This window comes from Panthera onca, chromosome D1, assembly GCF_046562875.1.
Source record: "Panthera onca isolate mPanOnc1 chromosome D1, mPanOnc1 haplotype 2, whole genome shotgun sequence".
Lineage (NCBI taxonomy): Eukaryota > Metazoa > Chordata > Mammalia > Carnivora > Felidae > Panthera > Panthera onca.
The window spans coordinates 42852706-42870003 of record NC_138348.1 but is presented as its reverse complement, the minus strand read 5'-3'; the positions used below and the strand labels follow the sequence as shown (position 1 = coordinate 42870003).

General features: G+C 35.9%; 1 protein-coding gene across 17 annotated transcripts in view; it reads right to left on the bottom strand.

The window, feature by feature from the left end:
• Positions 1 to 17298, bottom strand: part of SOX6 (SRY-box transcription factor 6) — a 693831-nt gene that overhangs the window by 110028 nt on the left and 566505 nt on the right. For 12 of the 17 annotated variants that reach the window (XM_078433264.2, XM_078433262.2, XM_060606110.3 and 9 more), the window contains 2 exons: positions 8864 to 8943; positions 7270 to 7392 (listed from right to left, as the gene is read on the bottom strand). In XM_078433264.2, coding sequence (XP_078289390.1) covers positions 7270 to 7392; positions 8864 to 8943 — 203 coding nt within the window. The remainder of the gene's footprint in view (positions 1 to 7269; positions 7393 to 8863; positions 8944 to 17298) is intronic. The other 5 variants (XM_078433266.1, XM_078433267.1, XM_060606126.2 and 2 more) reach the window with 1 other exon arrangement.

Genomic DNA, 17298 nt, shown 5'->3' with positions numbered 1-17298 from the left:
TATACATAAGAATTAACTTGAAATGGATTAAAGACTGAAATGTAACACTTGAAATCAAAATCTCGAAGAGGTATCTTCATTCCCATGTTCACTGAAGCATTATTCACAATAGCCAAGGTATGGAAGCAACCTAAATGCCCATTGGTGGATGACTAGATAGAGAAAATGTGGTATATACATAAAATGGAATATTATTTAGCCTTAAGAAAGGAGGAAATCCTGCCATTTGTGATGGTGTGGATGAACTTGTAGGACATTATGCTAAATTAAATACACCAGACACAGAACGACAAATACTGTGTAATATGACTTACATGAGGAATCTAAAATAGTCTGACTCACAGAGATAGAGAATAGAATGGGGTTGAAAGGAGTGGGGGAAGAGGGAATGGGAGGTATTAGTCAAAGAGCACAAAGTGTCAGTTAGAGATCTACTATATAGCATAGAGCATATGGTTCAGAATTCTGTACTGTATACTTAAAAACTTACTATGATGGTAGATCTTATGTCATATGTTCCTATCACACAAGGTAATAATAATGATAATAATAATAATAATAATAATAGTGGGTGATGAATATGTTTATGGCATAGTTTGTGATATGGTTTCATGGATGTGTACTTATCTCCAAACTCATCCAATTGTATGTAATAAATATGTGCAGCTTTTTGTATGCCAATCATACCTCAATAAGGTGATTTTTAAAAACAATTTTGTCCTGCTCAGTCTGTTCTGTTACCTGACATGTTAAAATATTTCACCACATCTTTTTCTGATTTAAATTTCCTAAATGTTGCATATCCTGACTTATTCTATGATTGGAAACTGGAGTGAAGCATTTCTGAAAACACTAGAATGTTTTGCTTTCAAACCTCCCAATGTATCCTGAATCACACCATCTTTCTGATTTCCCAGGTAGCCCCTTATAACATACACACATACAGATACATAATACATGATACCAACCAAACAATACTTTGAAACTCCAGTTTGGTAAAAAGTAAAAAGAGGAATAAAAATACCTGTCACTATTTTAGAAACCATTGCATCTTACAAGCCGTCTATTTAAATACAAGTATTCACACACTGGGAGCTCCCTGTTGAGTAGATTAATTAGTGAGGCTGGAGCTAAATGCATGTTGGTAGAAATCTTACATTAAGAGAGATAGAGAACTGCACTAATTTTCTAATTCCAAGGTTCTGGGCTCCTGGTAAACCATCTCTGTGAGCACACCTGAGCATCCCATCAATCACATAACTTAAACACAGTGATTAACAGGGCTTGGATGTGAGAAGAGCCATACTTTCTCAACTTTCAGGCATCACCTTAAAACCTACTGAAAATCACATTTCTAAAAGAAAATCCAGTTTGCCCAATGTTTCAATGTGTGGGTAGGTATAAACTTACTCTGTTTCACTGAATATAAGTTCAACTTCAAAACACTAGGAAATGTCTTCATATTTTGCACCTTCTTTTTTTAAAGCTTTTTTATTTTTGAGAAAGAGGGAGGAGGAGCAGAGAGAGAAGGATAGAGAGAATCCCAAGCAGGCTCCACGCTGTCAGCACAGAGCCCAACGTGGGGCTGGATCTCAGAACCATGAGATCATGACCTGAGCGAAATCAAGAGTCAGACGCTTAACCAAATGAGCCACCCAGACACCCTGCACCCTTCTTTGACCTGCCTATATTTCTTTAACCCCCGTCAAGATTCACTTGATACCTGGTGTTTTTGAAGAGCATACCTAAAAATAAAAATCTGTTTATGTGAAATAGGGCCTCACTAAAAACAGGGCACCTGACTGAACATATCCAAGAAAAATGTTTTCAGAGCAACTTGGGTCCCAGATAGCAACCAAAGATGATATTCATTAATTCATTCATTTCACCAAATGCTATGCCAGGCAACATTGGGGATTCAACAGTAAACAAAAGAGACCAAATCCCTGAATGCAGTGACTTACATTCTAGTAGATTGGAGCTGCCCCTCAGAAGTACTTCAGGCAGCAAAGGTGGAATAAAATTGCTTATTGGAATGTTGGAAAGTGTTTTCCTATTTTGCTGATTTTTTTTTTTTTTTTTTTTTTGGAAATCTAATACATGACACCTTATCCCACTTACTATTCACAACAAACCTGAAAAATGATTATTATCCCCCTTTTACAAAAAAAAAAAAGCAATTAGAGAACAGTATAGGACAACATAGCAAGTAACAGTGGAAACTCTTTCAAGATTCTGATTCCAAAGTGGAGTTCATTCCATTAGTCCACAGCTCACCTACTCCCAGTTGTAATGGTATTCCCGAGTTCCATCACACTCTTAAGTCAAAGGGGGTGAGGGCAGGCTGATTAAGAGAAAAGCAAGCATTTCCCCTCAAAGCACAACTCCATGGTTGGCATCCTCAAAACAAGCTTTGAATCAGTGCATTCCTTTTTCTCCACTGGGTAGCTAGTAATAGGTCACTCTAATCAACTCTTTATTCAACTATTAGAAGTCACAACCTCCCAAGCTTACCCAGAAAAACTAACTCACCCTCTTGTTTCTCTAAAGCACTGAGGCATGTTTACAACTGCAAAGAAAATAGGGTATGAGCCAGAGAAGAGCATCTGAATACAGTATCATAAAGATTCAGGCTGGAACTGAAATAGAATTAGAGCATTCTCAAGGTTGATGGGTACTTCTTCACGTTCCATTTATAGCATGAAAATTGACAATATCATTTAAATAAAATATGTGTTTGCATTTACTTCTGCAAAAACTTCAATTGTTCTCCTCCATCTTTGCAAACTTGGCAAGACTTTAATAGTTTCATTTAAGAGTAACTTACGATTTATAGGTTTTCCTAGTGTTTTAAGGCTCTAATTATACTCCTTTCCTCAAATCTCCCCGAAAGTACACATAATGCTCATCAAATAAAAGTGAAGATGTACTTATATTGATATTTTTCAAATTTTCATATTTAATTCCTTTCATTTTAGGCTACTACCCATACTATCATTATAAGAATTTGTCTGTTAAAATATGTTCCAACTAAAGCTTGGTAGGCTTTGAATGCTCGATAAAAATCATTCTCTGAGGCTAATGAAGACAGAAACTCTGCCTGTAACAATATTAAGTTTGTTTTCACTGGTGATTCACAGAAGTGAGCAATCTGTCAGTAATACATTGAGTGAAATTACTTGTCTTGTAGGAATAACTGCTGACAGTCACTTTATCTCAGGGCTGACCCAAACATATCCCTGCTGACAAACAAATTACTATGTCTAACTTTGAAAAGGTAACTAGCTTGTTTTTAATTTTGATTGGTCTTTCAGAATACCCTATACATATACTCAGTCCCATCCTTCATTGTATTAAAAAAAAAAGCCACAAAAAGTGTTTTGGGGGGACAGGTGTGAATTAATGAGAAAGAAAAAAAAAGAAAGGAAAGAAAAACTCCATCATTTGGCACTAAGAAAAAGAACTGTGATTGCTTCTTTCCAAGACCATTATGCAGATAAAACTGGTAAGTGCGTCTACCCAACATTAAGACTGGCAGGGCCGCCAGTGACTGACTGGGTGAGTGAACACATTACTGAGACAGTATTGTAGGAATTAATTTTCTTCAATAAAGTGATTTTTAAGGCTCATATATTTCACAATCTAAACATATGTCACTGTTTCATAAACAAAATAAATGGATTAAAATAATACATTACCAATATGCTGACATGTGGAGATATTTTAATTAGAAATTCTTAAGCTGTGTGATATTTAACTGCTGTATTTGCTAAAGAGAAGCATGCATCATTTAATAAGAAGGCACAAGACAGGTGTATCACTTTGCACGATATGGTAGGGATTGTATTTAACATAAGCTACATCTATGAAGCAACATTACTCCCAATTAAAAACAAAACAAAATAAAATTACTTTTAAGGATCTATCATATTGAAAGTAACCACATATAATTAATTGATACATTAAAACCACTTTTTCATTAAGGAAAAAAAAGAAGTAACTCAGAGCTTAGATTCTGAGATAATATTTCTTCAGAAACAATTTAACATCTTAGCTATTTAAAGGCCATATTTACATGACTGCCTCATTATACTGGTCCCCCTCCCTTAACATTCTTTTTGATGTACTTGAAGAACCAATGCTAACATAGCTGAGGAAAGCAAATGGCAACTGGTCCTGAAATTTATACGGGTAGAGAATTGGAATAAGTAGCAATATAATATATTGTTTACTGTAGCAAGTGCCCTCTGTTCTCTAAAGGTCAAAAGCACTGTAACCTTAGAGTTACAGTTTCTGATTGTTCCCAGGGTTAAATACATTATCAAAATTAATGGTTCAAGCCCCTCAACCTTCAGATATATGAGTATTCATGCCTCCATCTGCTGAACTGTTCAACTAAAAATAGCATTCTTCGGCCTTCTCTCTCCTAATATTGTGCCCCTGAGGCAGAGAAAACCATGCCTTAGATCAGCACAGAGGACCAAAAAAAGAAAGAAAGAAAGAAAGAAAAAGAAAAAGGAAAAGAAAAAGAAAAAGAAAAGAAAAGAAAAGAAAGGAAAAAAAAAGTCTTTCCTGTATCTTCCTTATTTTAAAGAAAGAAAGAAAACTGTAATATGCTAATGTAAGGAGGGTCTTTCCACTTTAAATACCTTTTTTATACTTGATAAGAAAATTTCAGGCTTTCCGTCTAGAACTATAAATGCTGTTAAAATTTATCCAGGCTCATTAATGTTAAAAGTGACAACCTTCGAAGAACAAATTAGCTGTGACATCAGGTAGAGAGGACCAGTTCTGAGCAATGCAGCCAGATGTATACGAAAGTGGTGAGGTAGGGTGATGGTGGCATGTATATGTTATGGGCTTTTCTTCCTAAGAATCTCTGTTTAGAAATAAAATCAGTTAACATAATTGTAATGTTTCCTTAGTATCAACAGTCTATCATAACCGTGATTGGTAACAGGGTTGTAACATTTTTGCTTGTCAAAGGAAGGGAGAATTAGAAAAGAAAGCAGACTTCGAAATCAATAAAGCAGATACTGTTAAATATTCTCTCTACTTTTGCTTAATATTTAAAATGTCAAATGTCTGGAGTAGCTTAGATATGTGTGTCTACTGTGCTTTTTGTGGGTGTCCCAATAAACATGAGATACTCATACCAGACAAATTTGGGAAACTTGCCTTTTAAACAAGGTCAGCCTTTTCTCACCAGTGTACCATATAAGCAAACAGAGCAGGAGTTTCCTGACATGCAGGGGGGGCAAGGGGGAAGGTGCAAAAAACGAAAGCAAAGAAACAGAGTGAGAATAATAAAAAAGATCCAGAAAACTTTCAAATGGGCAAAGTTGGCAAAGTCTGAGGAGGTCCTGCACGAAGGGGCTCTATTTATCCTAATGAAAGTGACAGGCATATGGCAGAGGTTGTGCTTCTAGATCAGCGTTGCTACAGAACTACATAGATCTGGCACTCATATACATGACATCATAATTTCCAGAAACCCAACAGAAGCCAGATTTGACAGCACTGGGGGTCGGTGATGGTGTCAGGGAGAGAAGTCAATCTAAGTGAAAAATTAGCAAAAGAAGTGATTGGGTAGCAAACTGCTACCAGAAAAAGGCTGCTGGGCTAGATCTCAACACCTCAAGCGAAAATAAAAGTCAAAGGGAGGAAGTCTTGAATTTGAGCCAGGACCACCTGCTTTCACATTCATCCAAGCACTTAAACATTTAACAAACTATCTGTCCTGAGTGGGTAAGCTTGTTAACTGTCATCACACAGAAAGTCTTGTCCCTAATATGCAGTTATCTCTCCATTTTAGCAATCCCAGGCCTGGTAGATCTTCAGAATGTCCAGAAATACAGCCCCTTCTCTATAGCCAAAAGAAAGCCTTACAGAAGAAATCCCTTCTTACTGTATATAAGATAGCAGATAGTTTGACAGTATATGCCTGGTCATGTCTGGGTGGGAACCCCCCCGTATACTTCTTATATCAAAGTGAAAGGGAAAGAGGAAGGCAGGCCACAAACTTGGGAACTCTTCCTCAGGCTACTTCCAAGGTGGCTTTTGATCTTGTCCTCTTTTTTCTTCTTAGGAGTGAGCCTTCTCTATTATTTTTCAAAAATACAGTTTCATAAGCAGCAGAGAAGATAATGCCAAAGGGATACTCTATTTATTATATAGTATTTGATACATATAGACTGCCAGAGCCAATAGGACTTGCATTTATATGTCACTTTGCTAGATGTAATTTTTTTCTTTTCTTTTCTTTTTTTTGAGTTGAGTTTCCCATCCTAGGTTAGAATATAAAATTTAGTATTAGATCTAACCTAGTAAGTTATAGTGTGTTTCAGTCTGAGTAGCCTGTCTCAATTTGTGTGTGTGTGTATGTGTGTGTGTATGCATGTGTGTATGTGCACGTGTGTATGTGTTTGCATGTATGTGTGTGTGTGTGTGTGTGTGTGTGTGTGTGTGTGATTCAAACAGATAACTGGCAACCCTTCAGTAGCTGATAATCCTGGAGAGGAACTCCAGTGATATAAGAGAGAAATCCAGCATGAAATTATAAAGAAGGAGTAGATACCTATGGCAGAAAAGGGTTTGGTTTTCAAAATAGCCATAAAAACCATCTTCTCCAGGTGGTAAGAATATCCCACAAAAACAACCAAGAGCTTTATTGGAAGTTAAATATGAAAGGGACACAACAGAAGTCAATGGGGCAAAAAGCAACCAGTCAGGCCCAGACACCCAGCCCTACCTCAGCCAGAGAAAACAAAATTTGGAAACCTGAATTAGACAGAGTCAGGAATCCTAGGTACTAACTCTAACTCCGGGAATATTGTGCAGCCTTGGTCTCTCTGAGCCTCTGTTGTTTTGTCTATACAAGCAGAATTATATTTTATCAACTTTGCAGCATGTTATATGGTCAGATGAGATTTTTTAAATGTTTAAGTATTTTTAAACTCTATACTACACTATACTTAAAAGGAACAAAAAAGTAAGGGAAAGGGCAATGGTTTTGAAGGCACTTGTAAAGAATTTGCCTAAATATATAGCAGTAAACAACCTAGGTCATTAGGGGCATTGGTCTGGGCCTTGCCTTTTTCTTTGAAAGAAAAGGAGCAAAAATGATCCTCCTCAGGAATAAGAAAAAGGGAAAGGTCACGTTTCAGTGTTTAGGTTGAGTGTTTGCCACTTAAAAAAAGAAAAATGCCTAGAATATGACTGAACAATCCAGTCCCCCACCCAATCAAGCACCAATGGAAGCATTCATACCTCAATCTGTTTGTGGTTGTAAGAGTGGCCACCACCATGTTCAAAGGTGTCCAAACTCCTGCCAAAACGGTCACTTAGGCCCTTTAGCCTTGGGTTAATTTGTGGGTGGGAGACATGACCCTTCTGTTTAGTAGCATATTCAGAAAAAAAAAAAAGACAAAACATACTGTCAGAACTCATGAAACAGAACACATATTTCTAAATCCAGGGTACTGACCACACCAAAGAATAGAAAGTAGAAGGCTTAGGACCCAGACACTCTCTTTCATAGGAACTTTGTTATAGGACCAAGCAATGGTACTGGTTTCATACTTCTGCCTCTGACTCAAGAAGACATTCTATAGCATAGCTATGGGAAAAGGAGAAACAGATTAGGTTTATTACAAGTGAGGTTTCCGTTTAGGTTTTTCTAACTGCAGTTCCAGTGTTAGCAGTGGGGAAGGTAAAGTTTTGGAAGAGAGGTGGGTTGCTGATACTGTTAGGCAAAATTCCTAGCTCTGGTAGGCTGTCCATAATAGGTAACATCAGCAAGGCTTACAGGATGAGGCTTATGACAAAAACTCAGACGACTGCAAAAATTATTTATTTGCAGACCTAATTTAAAATGCTCACAATGATGTTTTCTCATGGTAAAATATTTGCGCATCTCTTATATCCAAGCCATAAAGGGAATAGCAAAGAAGAAAAAAAAAATGCCTAGCCAGATGCTATTCCTGGTAAGAAAATTCAAAAATAATCAGAGTAAATTAAAAGAATAAAAGACTATCTTTAAACTTTCCACTGTACTGAAATTCAAGTTCTTCACTATCATGTATTTTCTAAATGTTCAAATACTGAAAGTTTAACCATTATTTCAATGATATCATTGTTTGTTTTTGTTAAAATATGTATTCACATTTAAAGTCAACGTCCCATTAAAATGGCAGTGTTAGAAGGATGTAAAGATCACCTGGTCCTGTTGTAAACCCCTCACTTTATTGTGAAGAAGATAAAGTACAAATGTTTTTTTATCCACTTTCCAAAACACTTTCTTCACAAGCTTAGCATATAAGTAAAGAACCCTAATCCAGAACTTGGTCAGATACCATGCCCAGACTTTCAACTTGGCATGAAGATAAAAATGAGAATGAGGGTACACATTTCTAGAGCAATATGTTTACATAAAATAGTTAAGGTAATTTGATAATAACTCCCTATTCTGTAAGCTACAAGAAGTAAAATACCCAACATTGTTTTCTGCTTTGATGTTTATGTGTAAAAGATAGTCAGGACATAAATGGAGACATGGATGGAAAATTGATAAGGAAAAAGCTGACATATCCAAAAGCAACCAGCAATAAAAATTTGTAAAACCATTAACTCACTTGATAGAAAATACAGAGTACTAAGTCATAATATCATTTTTCCTTTATAAATACTGAAATTGGCAGTTTCCTCTCCTATTTTCAGTACAGTAAGTACACAAGGTGTTAATCCTTCTAGGCTATGCTTAAAAATTTTTTAACACTCAGGCCATTATTTAGCATACAGCTGGTTAGCAGTTTTCCACTAAGGAACTGGCTTGTATCCCACAGTTTTTTCTTCTGTCACTTACCTGGAGCTGTAAAGGGCTGAGTCCAGAAGTAGCAGCAGCTGCCATTGTTGATGAAATGAACTGTACAGGGTAGTTATCACCTGTCGGAAAGAACAATGCATACAGGTTTAGACAATGCACAGGGAATAGCAGCAGACAAGTACAAACATGGTTCTTGGATTGCCTGAGCTTTACAACATTGCTCTAAGCCCAAACATCTGCAGAAACAAAAGGCTTAGTTGGGCATAGACTTGCAGTGCTGCCTTGGAACTTTTTGTTAACAGATAGCTGGTAGGCAAACTGGCAAAACATGAATGTGATGTTAAAAAAATTAAATGTGCAATTCAAGCATGTTCACTCCATTACAAATCTTGTAATACATCATTTTTTTAAGAGTAAAAAAATATCTTAAAGCCAGGCTGACAGTTCACTGAGAAAGTATTAAGGTTTTTATGTTAGAACAACAAAAAGTTTTGGCTTGGTAGGCAAGGCAGAGTAGTAGAGTCCAAAAAAGATTATGAGCTATTGACTGTCCATAGCCCCAAACTTTATTTTATAAAAAATAAAGAAAAAAAAATTTTAAAGATGCAACTTCTTTCATTTGATGGGGTGAGTAGGAAGCTAATCTTATCTGCCAACATTCTATGAAGTGCCTGGTATCGCAAAGAGAGTGGAAACCATATTCTACATGGGATATTTGTACTAAAGGTCTGGTAGAGATTGAACATGGTCCAGCTGAGATCAAGGCTACATCTTAATGTCTTACTCCATACCACTCCTGAGAAGGGTAATAAAACACTTTCTGCGACCTGAGAACACAGACTGTGTGCAGCGACGTGAAGAACCAAGAGAAAGTAATGAAGAATGTATTGTGATAGTGGTAACTGAAGTCAAAATTAATACTTGTGGATAAATTACACAATATCAGTGATTTAATGGAGTATCACTTTGGCTGCAGCTACTCATTTAAAGTCAGTGTTATGTACTATCTCTAGGCTATATTTTAATAGGCTGTTCCTCCACACATTTTTGACATTTGTAATAATCATGCTGTTTTGCATGAACTTTTCCACACCGAAAGCTGAATGTAATAATGAAGAGAGAGTGTAGAAAGAATCACAGTAATAAAGGTAGTCAATTGGAAAGCAATAAAATCTCTTTTTTCTGCATGGACACTGATACCTGGAGCCTTCCTGGCGCTCCCGGTTCCCTGGAACTCATCCTGCTTGCCACATGAAGTGCTACTCAGCTGGCCCAATGTAAATGTTAAGTTGCTTTCACTTTTAACAAATTGTGAGCTTCTAATCTACACAGTCTCTTTGCATCATATCCATAATACCTCATCAGACCATTGAGCACAGTGTGTGCTTGTACACAGTCCAGTAACAATTGGCTTCTGATTGCATATGGAGCACTGCTACAATGCATTCACTCACACTATATTGTGCTGGTCTCCTATGGAGTAATGTTCAAAATATCTGATCTTGTTTTTCCCCTTCCATGAGGCTGATTTTGGTTTGCAGGGCTACATGAGCTTTTTAAAAAGGATAACTAGGCCAAATTATTTTTTATAGTAAATGACTGTCGCTTTATGCTTAAATAATTCTGCTGATCTTCTTGATATTTAAACTAAATTATCTGAAGAAAGAATGTCCTAATTTAAGTCAAATAGTATTTCTTTGGTTGATATCTTATCAGGTTCAAAAAAAAATCACAAAACGATACTGAATTAATGATGCTTCAAAAATAGGAGAAAAAAAAATCACCATTCCAACCATCAACATGGACTGCCTCCCGGAACATTTTAGAGCTGTTCTTTCTTTAAATATCATGCATTATTCATACTAACTCGAAACCACAACCCCCCTCCCTGTAAGTTTAATACCAGTTGCTTTATTTGTACTAAAACATTTTTCATGTCAAACATATTTAAAAAAATCAAACTCTAAAAGAATTCCCTGGGGCACTCCTTTTTTCATAGCTGTCATGCTTCTATGCTATGAAATAGCTGATTTTTTTTTTATAGTTTTTGGCTTGCCAGTTAATTTATTACTATCTCTACCACACCCTGTAGTACTCTCCAGCTCACCTGCTGGCTACAAACAGCTTTCTTTCCACTGCTGACAAGCATATTTTAAAAATGTTCTTAACCTTTCTGCCGGTTTGAATCTGTATATCTGAATATAATCTTTGGAAAGCTATTTCTCCAGAACACATCACTGTATCAATACTAAAAGTAAAAATGAATACATTAGAGCAACAGAGCACATTACAGAGAATGATTAGAAGAAAGAGAAAAAGGGAAAGGCAGGAGAGGGAGAAGATAAGGGGGAAGAAGAGAAGGGGGTTAAAAGTAGCAGAGAAAAAATGTTAAGAGGGAGAGGGATTTAGGGTATTTCAAAGTTTAATTTTTTAATAACAAAGTTATGTGCTTCACCCCCACCCCTTTAATTTTCTCTTTGTAAGAGTCGGTCAAGTAAAAGTTCTCAGTGGCTGACTTGGCAAGGAATCAGTCAACATGTTGTAGCAATTTTTTTCAAATTTGTCTCTGGATTTGAAATGCTTGCGTGAGGATCCATTCTTTTTAAATTTGTACAAAGGAAGATGAAGCCTGTTGGAACAGGTTGGCTTTAGGTACTACTGTAATCTGGCCCTTGCTACCTCCAGCATAAAAAAGACAACCTCTAAGAGCCAATCTGGCAAATAATGCCCATTCTGTAAATGCATCTTTCCAGCCTTCTAGAATTTTCAACTGACTATTTTCATCTGAAGATTACAGAACAAATAAAACCTATGGAAAATGTGCCTGACATTAGTTTCACTTGTCACAATAGGCAACATTCCTTCAGAACCAAACCAGCTCTACAGCAAGAGTCCATGAATGAGAGAAAGTACATTTTTTAAAAAAAATTCAAGGAAAGTGAAATGTAGCCAAAACTTATGAAAACTTAAACACAGGAGAAGGCAGAACTTATACTAAGAACCTAGGACCCATTAGACTCATGCTATCTCCTGCAAGAATATTCCTAGTTTCTGTAATTCAAATACAAATTTCACTTTTATGAAAGAGTCAAAACTCTCATGGGTAAAATCCTGTCCATTTACTTTGATTCTTCAGAACGACAAGGTCTCCTGGGATATTAACTTCAGAATTAACCTACTGAAGAAATCACTTGGAGAGGTTGGAAGGAGTCGAGAGGAAAAAATACATTAACCTAGAAGACAAGATTCAAGGACTCTTCAGTAATTGGCTCAAAGTCTCAAACTTCATTTTCCACCCTCCAATACAGAAGAAAAATACACCACACACCCCTAACTACCTTAAAGATTATTGTGTGGTGGTATCATAGGATAATGGTAAATTATTTGAGTTTCCAAACAACTGATAGGTAGATCCCACTTTTATAAGTTATCCTCATTCTTGCTACAATAGGGAAATATTTCAATCACAACCACCAGTCCAGACTTGGACATGCCACTTTGCATCTTGACTGGATGTCCATATTCAGAATAGCGAAATATTACAACTCCTCTATATTCTGAAAGAATTCCATCATCAATCTGCATTTATCTCTGTGAGGCATCATACTGCAGGAAAAGTTAGCAGGTAATGAATGACACAGTTAGAAATCCTAAAAATAAAATGGCACCATCAATTTGTTCTGGACAAAAATTTTTTTAAAAATGGTATGGGTAACAGTATCTATTGTGGAGATCACCATGCTCTTATTGGTCTTGCTAAATTTCTCCTCTATTCACCAAACAATAGATCAATGATGAGAAAAGTCTTCATCCCAGGGCATTTTCTAAGAACATGTGAATTGTTTTTCATACCTTTAAAGAAGATAAGAATTAAGAATCAATCTTAATTTCTTCACTTATTTTATTGATACATCCAGACTACTGACCAATTATATGAAAATCCATGGAATTTGTCACAATAGCAATTAAATAAGTGAATGTGGATAAACTGATATAAATCCACCTGTTACAAGAAATCAACTTAAAATATCAACTCAAGGTTCATGCCTTAAAATAGTTCACCAACGATATAGCCTCTGTATATAACGGAGGCATAGTTAAAATAATCTTGATCTCCAAAAACTAGGTTAGTTTACGTGGATGTGCATATTTTTTCCTTGGACCCCAACACTCTTAGAAATGAAATTACAAGGGCTCCTGGATAGCTCAGTTGGTTAAGCATCCCACTCTCGATTTTGGCTCAGGTTATGATCTCACAGTCATGCAATAGAACCCTGTGTTGGACTCTGCACAAAGTATGGAATATGCTTAAGATTCTCTCTCTCCCTCTGCCCCTCTTCCCTGCTCGTGCATGCGCTCTCTCTCTCAATAAATAAATAAATAAAAATGAAATTACGGGGTGTCTAGGTGGCTCATTGGGTTAGGCGTCCAACTCTCGATTTAGGCTTAGGTCATGTTCTCACAGTTCTTGATATCTAGTTTCCCCTACCACCCTCAGCCATCAGGCTTCAAGAGCTGGGAGTCTGCTTGGGATTCTCTCTCTCCTTGTCTCTCTGCCCCTCCCCCATTCACGCTGGTGAATGCATGCTCTCAGAAATAAATAAACACATAGATACATGCATAAATAAATAAATAAATAAATAAGAAATTACTAATCTGAAGAACCTTGGATACTGCCTTGATTTCAAGTAGATAAATTTAATTAATCAAGTATTCCAGCAATAGTGGTTATATACCTCAGCTTTACATATTCTGGAAGATGTGGAAACACCGAGTAATACAAAATATCACTTGGATAAATTCATATATATAAGTCACATGTTTTCCACATCAAATAAAGAGTTTGACTTTTCTTAATATCATATCCATTTAAGCCATGTCTGCGAGAGTATAAAATATCAAATCAGAGAACTTCAGTCTGAATTCACTTCAGAATTATCTTCACTAATTTCTAGAAATTATCTTCACTAATTTCTAGATGGGAAAGCTTAGAAAAGTTAATCAACTTATTTGACTATTAGTATTTTTTTCTTTTAAAAAAATAGTTATAATGCTACCTACATCTTAGAGTGGTTAAGAAATTAAATGAGAATACATATATTCATATACACATATACACGCATATACATGTATACTCCCACATATATATACAAATAAATGGTATTCAGTAAATGCTAACTGAAACAAAGGAATTAATAAGAAGCACTGGGTAACAATTTTATACTGAAATATTACACAATCTAGAAGAGGTGGACAAATTTCTTGAAACACACATATTACCTAAACTGACTCAAGAAGAAATAGAAAATTTCAACAGACCAATAACAAGTAAAGAGATTGAGTCAGTAAACAAAACTTCTCAACAAAGAGAAGTCCTGGACCAGATAGCTGTACTAGTAAATTCTCCAACATTTGAGAAAAATTAACATGAATTCTTCCCAAAACCTTTAAAAAATTGAAGAAAAGGAAACACTTCCTACCTATATGATACTGAGGCCAACATTACCTTGATACCAAATCCAGGTAAGACACCACAGAAAAGAAAATTACAGACTAATATCTTTTACACATATAGATATAAAATTCTCAACAAAACATTAGCATATTGAATCCAACAGCACATTAAAAGGATTATTCACCATGACAAAGCAGGATTTATCCCAGGAATGCAAAAGTGGTTCAACACACAAAAAAATCAATGTAATACATCACATTAATAGAACAAAGGGGAAGAAATTCACATGATTATCTCAATCGATGCAGAAAAGGCATTTGACAAAATCCAACACCCTTTCAGGATAAAAACTCTTAGAAATTTAGGAGTAGAGGGCAAGTTCCTCAACATGATAAAGGATATTTATGAAAAATCCACAGCTAACATCATACTCAATGGCAAAAGACTGAAAAGCTTTCCCTCTAAGATCAGGAACGAGATAATGATGCCTGCTTTCACGGCTATACAACATTGTACTGGAAGTTCAACCCAGCACTATTAGACAAGCAAAAGGTGGGGGGCTGGGGGGGGGGGAGGTGAGGGAAAAGAGGGAGGACAAAAGGCATCAAAATTGGTAGGGAAGAGGTAAAACTATCTCTATTTGCATATGACATGATCCTACATATGGAAAACTCTAAAGAATCCACAAGAAAGCTACTAGAGCTAATAAGCAAATTTAGCAAAAGTTGCAATCTTGTGAGATTAACACACACAAATCACTTGTCTGTCTATATACCAGCAATAAGCAATCCAAAAGAAAATTAAGAAACCCTTTCTATTTATAATAGCATCTAAAATAATTAAATACTTAGGAATAAATCTAACAAAGGACATGAAAGTCTTGTACACTGAAAGCTATAAAACATTGCTGAGAAAATTTTTAAAAGACTTATATTAATGGAAATGTTCATCAATAGGAAGACTTAACATTGTTAAGATATCAATACTATCCAAAGCAATCAACATACGCAGTGAAATATCTATCAAAATTCCAAAAATCTTTATCACAGAAATGGAAAAGCCAATCCTCAAACTTATACAGAATTGTAAGGGCTCCCAATAGCCAAAACAATCTTGAAAAGGAATAAAGTTGGAAGACTCATGATTCCTGATTTCAAAATTCACTACAAAGGTACAGTAATTAAAACAGTATGGTACTGGCATAAGAACAGATATACACACCAATGAAACAGATTAGAGGGCCCTGAAATATACATGGTGCATTGATTTTTGACAAGAGTGCCAAGGATATTCAATGAGGAAAGAACATCTTTTCAACAAATAGTGCTGGGAAAACTGGCTCTTTGCAATATGGATGAACCTTAAACACATTATGTTTAGTGAAATAAGCCAGACGTAGAAGAACAAATATTGTCTGGTTTCAACTTACATGAAGTATCTAGAATAGGCAAATTCATAGAGAAAGATAGTAAAATAGAGGTTACGAGGGGAATAGGGGGAGTTATTGTTTAATGGACACAAAGTTTTCGTTGCAGATGTTAAAAGTTTTGGGTAGAGATAGTGGTGATGGTTATACAACATTGCAGATATATTAATGTCATTATGTTGCATATTTATAAATGGTTAAAATATTAAATATTATGTATATTTCACCATAATTTTTTCTAAAAGAAGCATTAGGTATACTTGTAAAATTATTTGTGGTCACCAGGCAGAGGGATACTTTTGGATACTTCTAATGGATAAGGATGTAGTTTAGTGTTGTTAAATTTACTTAGATTTTACCCCCAAACCTAGTGCTTTAGAGTTTCCAAAGAACTTTCATACATTTTAACAAATTTAATCTTTACACCCACACTGAGAAGTGGACAAATTTTTTAGATGAGAAAAATGTGAGGCTCAGCAAGGTTAAATGACATGTTCAAGTAATAATTAAATAAAATAATCTGTGTAAAATACTTAGCACAGTGTTTGGCATAAAGTAAGTATTCAGGAGGCTTTAGCTACTGTATTATAACTAAAAAGTGGGTGCCAAAGGCAGGAACAGGCAGAGATTCTACTCCCAGAATCTCCTAGAAAGCCAAGGATGGCTGCTCTAGCAGCAATTATTTTAAAAATCCCAACTGCACAAAGTCCATGGGTCACCTGCACCATCCCTGGTGCATGAAGGAGGATATCCATTATTTTTATTTTGCAGGCAATTCAATCCTGTCTGACATACACCTCACCAGCTATGAAAGGGGCTTAATCTTTTAATTTTCTCAAATATAGGTACTTAAATGCATTTATCTTGCCCTGGAATGCTGCGTCTCTCAGTTTCATAATGTGAAAGAGCAAAACAACCAAAATTCTGTGGTGTATGATCTGGGCCCTGATGAATTCCTTTCTAGAATGATGTCTCTAATTAGAGAACCAATAAAAAAAATTAATTAAAGGTTAAAACTCAATAAAGCTATGTCTACAGATATTAATCTGATAGATATTTCCCTGAGACTGCACAATCCCTGTAGGCCACAAGCCTCCTTAGCAACCTACTGAAGTGGGAGAGTTTGTTTGGTGTTTATTGCATACAGAGACCCTGATATGCCCAGAGCAATGGGTCAAATTATCTGAAGGAAAGAAGGTCCATAGCCCTAAGTGCATTTGTTTAGACTGTCCTGATAATGGATTCAGAAACAGTCAACTTTGACAGTGAACATCACCCTAAGGTAGCCCATGCTTTGTGGAAATCAAGACAATTGTTCAAACAACTGAAGGCACAAACACTATGGAATTGTCTCAGGTTATGGGAAGGCGGAAAAGGTACGAAAACAGAACAATGTATTTTGTGATTTATAAGACCAAGATAGTGATCGCTCATCTTGTTGCTTAGGGGATCAAAATATAAAGTTATGCCACCATTTCAAGGCTTTTATATGTGACAGAGCTACTCTTTTCTAAAAATTTGGTCATTGGTGTATCTGGGTGGCCCAGTTGGTTAAACATCTGACTCTCAATTTCAGCTCAGGTCATGATCTCA